This window comes from Mus pahari, chromosome 10 (assembly GCF_900095145.1).
Source record: "Mus pahari chromosome 10, PAHARI_EIJ_v1.1, whole genome shotgun sequence".
Lineage (NCBI taxonomy): Eukaryota > Metazoa > Chordata > Mammalia > Rodentia > Muridae > Mus > Mus pahari.
The window spans coordinates 104,336,168-104,343,897 of NC_034599.1; the positions used below are offsets into that span (position 1 = coordinate 104,336,168).

The following is a 7,730-nucleotide window of genomic DNA, read 5'->3' on the forward strand; positions in this document are numbered from 1 at the left end:
GTGAGAGAGAGAGAGAGAGAGAGAGAGAGAGAGAGAGAGAGAGAGAGAGAGAGAGAGACTGAACCCTTTTATCTGTCTTTCCCAACATGATCACAAGTTCAAGGGACATGAGAAAGGTCAAAAGCCGGACATTTCCCATCTGATTTACATCTCACTGGCTCAGAGGCAAGAATCCTAGCACAGCTGATCAAACTGCCTGCAAAGGAACCTCACAAACAAGAGTATGAACCATGCTTACAGCACTGGGACCAAAGGTGTGCGCCACCACACCCAGCACAAAGCTGTTTTAAAATTATTTTCACATTCACTCGCCTATTTTGTGTGTATGCACGCACATGTAAAGGTGGATGTCACAGTTCAATGTAAAGTGTCTCTCTCGGTTATTCTGTACCAACTTTTAGGAGACTTGTGTGTGGGGCTGCTCTTCCAGAGGTCCCGAGTTCAATTCCCAGCAGTCACATGGTGGCTCACAACCATCTGTAATGGGATCTGATGCCCTCTTCTGGTGTATCTGAATACAGCTATAGTGTACTCACATACATAAAATAAATCTTTAAAAAGACTTTTGTGTGCCTGGTTGCCTTGGGGGTGGTGGGGCAGAGGAGGGCACCAGATCCCCTGGAATGGAAGCTATGGAAGCCATGTGGTTGCCAGGACCTGAAACTTAGGTCCTCTGCAAAACCAGCAAGTACTATTAACTGCTGGGCCATCTATCTGGCCCCAAGATTTGCTAGTTTTTAATATTATGTGTGTGTGCCTGAGACCACAGAGGACTGTGAATCCCTTTTAACTGGAGTTATAGGTGACTGTGAGCTGCTGGAAGCCAACTCAAAGAAGACTTAACCACTGAGGCATCTTTTCAACCCATCTTCCCTCAACCTCTCCCCCCCCAAAATAGTTCCATTATGTATCCCAAACTGGCTCCTGTCTCAGAATCTTCAGTGCTGAGATTACAGATGTGAGATACAATACCTGAATACCTGCTTTTTGAAGTTTCTTGGGGGGTGGAGGGTGGGGTAGGGGGTGCTCTGACAATGCAGCTCAGCAGGCGGAATGTTTGCGTAGAACACACCAAGGCCTGCATTGGTCTTCAGCATTGCATAGAATAGACTGGCGGCGCTCGCCTCTAGTCCTTCCGCTCAGGAAGCTGAAAGATCCAAAGTTCAAGACCAGCCTGCGCTACATTCAAAGTGAGACCACTGACTGCTCTTCTAGAGATCCCGAGTTCAATTCCTGGCAACTGCATGATGGCTCATAATTGAATGAGAACTGGTGCCCTCTTCTGGCCCACAGAATGTTTTTTTAAAAAGATTTATTTATTATATGTAAGTACACTGTAGCTGTCTTTAGACACTCCAGAAGAGGGCGCCAGATCTTGTTACGGATGGTTGTGAGCCACCATGTGGTTGCTGGGATTTGAACTCAGGACCTTTAGGAAGACCAGTCGGGTGCTCTTACCTGCTGAGCCATCTTACCAGCCCCCAGTAAATAAATCTTAACAAAAAATAAGAAAAACAATTTGAACATCCACCAGATTCTTGGTGTCCATGACTTTTCTGATACAGTTGCCATGTTATGAAAACACATTAAACATGTCCTCATCATGGAAAATTTGAAAAAAAAAAATTAAGTATAGAGGGGAAAAAAGGGCCACCCACCACAACAAACTATTTAACTTACCACCTAGAAAGACACTACTCAGCCAGGCGTGGTGGCACATGCCTTTAATCCCGGCACTCGGGAGGCAGAGGCAGGCGGATTTCTGAGTTCGAGGCCAGCCTGGTCTACAAAGTGACTTCCAGGACAGCCAGGGCTACAAAGAGAAACCCTGTCTCGAAAAACAAAAAAAAAACAAAAACAAAAAGAAAGACACTACTCACATTTTGTTCACCAGAGTTCCCATTTTTACTGTGCATATTCATGAACAATATATTATAAAAGCTGACTTGACAATATGTGCTTTTTATAATCTGGTTTACTACTACAATAATAAACATTTTCTTTCCTCCACAACAGTTGACATAATTGTATAGCTTGGAGAAAGCTTTCATACTTATGCAGGAGAGACTCAGATGTTTGGGTTTTCTGTGAGGGTCTTGCCATCCAGTCTTTGTTGACCTGGTATTCAGTACATAGCCCAGGTTGGCCATGAGCTCTTAGTAGTCCTCCTGTTGTAGCCTCCTGAGAACTGACCTTACTAATATGTGCACCACCATGCTTGGCTGAAGGACTTAGCTTTTAAATTCTCTTCTCAGTACCCTCGTAAACATCCAACAATCCATTCCGTTTCCCCAGTCTTAGTCGCTTCTCCATCTGCTGTTCCCTCTGCACAGACCCATTACTTCTACTGGCCTTGAACTCTGAGATTCTCCTACCCCTACCCCGAGGGCTAGAATTAAAGCCATCTGCCACAATGCCTGGTCCATTAATTTTCTTTTAGTAGTTTTCCTTCCTTGTTTTTCTGAGACAGGGTTTCTCTGTGTAGACCTGGTTGTTCTGGAACTGAGAAACCCAACTACCTCTGCCTGACTTAAGGTTGGCACCACCACCTCCCTTTCTAAAGATAATTTAGCTGTTTTCATCTACTCTGAATTTACTTCCAGTTGCACATTAGGACTTAATAACCTTCGGAACTGTTTAAAAGCCTTAGGAAGAAAAGTAAGAGAGTTACTTCTATCAAGAAACACAGGCTATGGCAGACAGCACATTTTTAGAGTAGCTTTTAGGCTAGGGATGTAACTCAGGGTTACAGTGCTTGGCACACACCCATAGTTTTTACAGCCAGCACATCCAGAAAGAGAAGGGGCCGTGCAGAGGAAAGGCCTAGTTAGCATTTTGAGGGGTAATGTTAGGGATTCACTGTGAGCATTAAGATGAATGACATCTTTGCTATGGCACTGGCATGGAAGTCACATGACACCTATACTTTCATTTCAAGAAAAAGGCAGGCACCAGCTAGCATAAAAGTGGTGGGCACAGACGGCGTTTGACACGGAGTCCTGGATGCTTTGAGATCCTGGTCCATCACGTAACCATCTGAAAGGTTGAGATACTCAGTCATTAAAGGAAGTCCCTCCAGCCGTTTACCCCGCTGCCTTCACGATCCAGAACTGGGCCTAACTCGATGAAGACCGTGTACTTACCTACAAGATCAGCAGTAGCTACGTAACACTCGCATGCCCCCGCAGATCTTACACCAAAACCACAGACCCACTGTTAACTGACTCTTCCCTGAGTATTTTCTATTGCAAAGACAGTGCAGACCTTGGCTAGGTTCTGGTAAGGGGACAACACATCTCAGGACCTAAATTCCAGGAAGAAAATAAATATGGCCCCCATTCATCTAATCACTCTACCGTCCTTTGCTAATCTATACACAATACCCGGGATGCAGTGGTAAAGACACTGACACAACATTTTGATTTGCTTAATGAACTTGCACAACAGTCAATTATAAGAGTCTAGATGTGAATTGCTCAAAAAAAGCCCCAGCCACATGGAGTGGGGACATCACTGTTCCTCTGCTCTCTTCTATGTCCTGATCCCCTTTGTCATTGTCGCCTTCAGATCTGTAAGATGAAGGGTGCTGTGACCAGCTCCCAGGATGCCAAGAACCACCAGTTGTGGTTCTCAACCCCAGCTTTGGGGGTGGGATGGGGCAGAAGCAGGCAGATCTCTTGAGTTCTGGGCCAGCCAGAGTTACCTGGTAAGACCTTGTCTGAAAAGGTCACCAGTGGGGTCAAAGTGCAGGCAGATCCTGGGCTAATGGTGCATTCCTGGATCAGCACTATAGAGGCTGAGGCAGGAGGACTGATGGGAGTTTGAGGCCAGCTTAGACTGTAGAGTGAATTCCAGGCCAGCCTGGGATACAGAATGAGATATTTTATCAAAAACAAAACAAAACCAAAGTACAGGAAGGACTAGTTGTAGGGTTGGGCTCTAACTAAATGGCCACCCCAGAGTCTGTTGGGAATCTTCTGCCCAAAGGAATAGACAGCAGAAGTCATTTCTTCCTGTCCACACGGCTAGGTCTTTTTCTGTTCATTGTCTCCAGCAGAAGCCCGCTGACCATCAGTCTCAAGTAGATGTGTGGGGACTATGTAGGTGGTGGGACAGTAGGGGCTGAGGGAGTGTCCTTCAGCCAGGACCCCATGCCTCCTAAAGATCCATTGTATCAGGGATCGCACACCAACAGCTCTCTCTGTACCCGAGGGGTCATTCCCTCTCCAAGCCAGTACTTTAGGAACATTCCTCAATGACCTAGCATCTGGGACATGCCCACTAAGATCCCCACATTTGAATGACCTGTGCCTGAGGGAGCACCCTCAAGGATCTCACACGTTGGGACCTCATATACTTAAGGTATCATCCACCAATGACCCTGGACCACTATGACGGATCTAAAGAATCCTTTCCCAGGGTTTCTAGCTAAAGGAGCATTCCCTAAGGACCCAGCATCTGAGAGCACCCACCAAGGATTGCTAGGCTGTATGCCCCTGGTGCCCTCATGCTATTTTATAAGCAGAGGTCTGGCTGGCTGGCAGGTCCTGTCAGGCCATGAAGAAGGCTCTAGCAGAACCTGAGGAGAAAGGGAGGCCCTCGGGGATCTGAAAGATCTGACAGGATTAAAGAAAGAGGGACAGTTGCTTTACCACAGCCAGGTAGAAAGGTCTGAGGAAAACAGTGGAGCTGGCCGTGCCAGCATCTGCACAGGGAACACTTCTTGGGCAGCCAGGCGCCATGGAGGATAGAGCCACAGTGCCTGGGAGAAAAGTGACAACACCCACTGTCAGAAATCCCTCTTCCTCCTTCCCTCCCCACCACCCAGCCCTGGTCCCCCTCAACAGTGCTTACTCTTTGTGTACATCGTATTCACAGTTGCGTCCATAGAAGGAAGGAGGACAGGCACAGAAGGACCCCAGGATGCAGGTCCCTCCATTCAGACAGCAAGTTTTATTAAGCAACTTACCTGAAATGTAAGAGAAGGCAAGCCATAGGGCAGGTGGAGGACTGAAAAGCCCATAAGCAAAGGTTCATGCAGCACTCTGGCATTCACTCCCCAGAGTACTAAGAGGGACCTGTAGCATGCTAATCTACCTTTCAGGGAAATAACTTTCATGTTTGGACCAGATCGGTTACCCAGTCTGATGGTCAGATAGTTAGCTGGTCCCAGCATCAAGTGGCATCAGGAGAGAAACTGAACATCAGAGACTCTCAGGGACCTCTCTCTCTCTCTNCACACACACACACACACACACACACACACACACACACACACACACACACGCCTCACTCACCTTTATGTAACAAGCTAGTACAACCCACCCAGCTGCTAACTCAGGCATCATGTCTCCTGAGGTAAGGGTTACTTCAGAGCTGTGTCAAGGGCCATGACAGAGATGGATTAAGGCTAAAGTCTTACTGTTCTGTATGCCCACGGAAGGCACAAACTGGACAGACCGATCGCGTACGGCAGGCTCTTTCTGGTCCCAAATGCTGTTATCTCCGATGGCAAGGTCTCTCGGAGACCGAACAGGCAGCTCGCGGCGGCCCATCCCTGTATTATATATTTTAGGCCACAAAATACTGTTGGTGTTCATAAAAAAAACACCCCCACCACCACCCCCAGCAACTACGGAGGTGCTTGCCAAAGGTCTCCACACTCAGGAGGAGGAGGAAGAATCCAGTGAGAGGCAACACTGAGCAGCCCTGTCCCCAAACACTAAGGGCTGAGGATGTAGCTGAACAGCAGTGTGCTAAGTAAGCATAAGGGTTAATCCCAATGCAGAGGGGGTGGGGTGGAGGGTAACCTGGGAGTATGTCCAATAGGTGGGAAGCCTGGGATAAATCATCTACCACATGATCGACAATGGCAACAAAAGAAAAAAAAAAAAAAATCAAGCAAAACCTCTGCTAGATTTGGTAGTGAATTTGGGAGGCAGAGGCTGAAGAATCAGGAGTTTAAGCTCAACTTTGGCTGTGTTGTGAGTCCCTAAACAGGCTGGGGTACAAGGTCCTTACAAAAAAAAAAAAAGAGAGAGAAAAGTGCACGCATGCGCATACGTGTGTATGGTGGCGCACGCCTTTAATCCTAGAGCTCCGGAGGCAGAGGCAGGTGGATCTGAGTCCAAGGCCAGCCTGGTCTACACAGTGAGTTTCAGGCCAGCCAGGGCTACACAGAGAAACCCTGTCTGGAAGCCTTTCTTCCTTCCCCCGGGGAAAAAACAAAACAAAACAAAACGCCTGAACCCCAAACAAACAAACAAACAAAAAAAAAAAGAAAGAAAGAAAACTCACCAGCAACGGGTCCAAATTCAAACACATTGGAAATGGCCACAAGCAAAACCACACTGGGAGAAGAAGATTGAACATCAGTTAGCAAAACAAAACAGGAAACGGGAGGCTTCGGGGCGTTCTGCGTGAGGGCACAGGCCACGGAGGAGACCCTGAACAGCACCACCTAGCTTCTTCAGCGCTGTCCCCAGTAACAAAACTGGACAGAAGTTCCCTCTCTAAAAAAAGCCACATGTTAGGGCTGGAGAGAAGGCTCAGGTTAAGAGCACTGAGTTCAATTCCTCGTCACGGTAGCTCATACCCATCTAAAATGAGATCTGCTGCCCTCTTCTGGGCCGCAGGCACACATGCAGGCAGGGCGCTGTATACATAATTAAATCTTTAAAAAGAACCACATGTAGAGTGACTGTGATTGTAGAGTTGGAAAGCTGCGCACTAGCAGCCCTAAGTGTCCTGGGGCTATGTTTAATGGCCATGTGGCGGCTGTTTATCCTGAACCTCTCTCTCTCTGACTTAGTATCCTTTTGATGGTCACATAAAAACCACTGGGATGAAGCAGTGTACCCAGGTCACAGCTCCAGAAAAAACTGAGTCTGGAACCCTACCCGACGTCTTCACTGATACAGCTAATGTTTACATTATTTACACGTGCACAGTAATGTCTACAAGTCAGATTTATACTTTCTTTTGTTCTGTGACTACCAAGGAGCTCATATAACCTCTTCCATGTTCATTTAGGGCAATATGAATCCTTGTTCCCAAGCCACGGCCATCCCTACACGCTCGGAATAAACTCTTACTCTTCAGAACAAGGGCTGTGTTTTGCATTAACTACTTAAAACAAGGCCCCAGCATCCAATATTTCATCATGTATATTCCTTAGGCCCCACCCTTACACAAAATTTTAAAGTTATAAAATTAAAAAGCTAAAAAATTATACTCCGCATAAGCTGCATATTTTTCCACAGTGCATTGCTTGCATATATAAATTCTTAAACGGCTGTATGGGCTGGGGCTGGAGAACACTTGCCTACCACACGCAAGCCCTGGTCCAACGCCCAGCTCCACTGGGAAAAACTTGTTTTGTCACCTGAAATGGTTCCAAGTTCAATTGGGTTGTTATTCCTAATGTTTTTAAGTATTGAATTTATCTCTCCCATTAACATTTAGAGGCAGTCTTGATTAGGCTGCAACATCAATATTACTTATGCAAGAGAAGAAAAGCATTATTTCTCTGGCAGTCACCGACATGATTGATGGGACAAGCCCAGAAGGTGCTTTACAACCTGAGTTGGAGGCCCAGAACCGAAAGGATCTGATTCCAGTAAGTCATGGCCCAACCTCAACTCAAGTATATATATGAGCGTGCATGCGGGCGCATGTGGGCACGCACGGGCACACACACACACACACACACACACACACACACACACACA

General features: G+C 46.8%; 1 protein-coding gene across 1 annotated transcript; it reads right to left on the bottom strand.

Annotated features, from left to right (window-relative positions):
* Positions 1-1,918: 1,918 nt before the first annotated feature.
* Tdgf1 (teratocarcinoma-derived growth factor 1) lies at positions 1,919-6,517 on the bottom strand. Its single transcript, XM_029543649.1, has 5 exons — positions 6,298-6,517; positions 5,423-5,557; positions 4,855-4,969; positions 4,653-4,762; positions 1,919-3,036 (listed from the first exon to the last, which is right to left on the bottom strand). Exons 2-5 carry the CDS (start codon positions 5,553-5,555, stop codon positions 2,921-2,923), a joined length of 474 nt encoding a protein of 157 aa, XP_029399509.1. The 5' UTR covers positions 5,556-5,557; positions 6,298-6,517; the 3' UTR covers positions 1,919-2,920.
* Between the last annotated feature and the right edge of the window lie 1,213 nt (positions 6,518-7,730).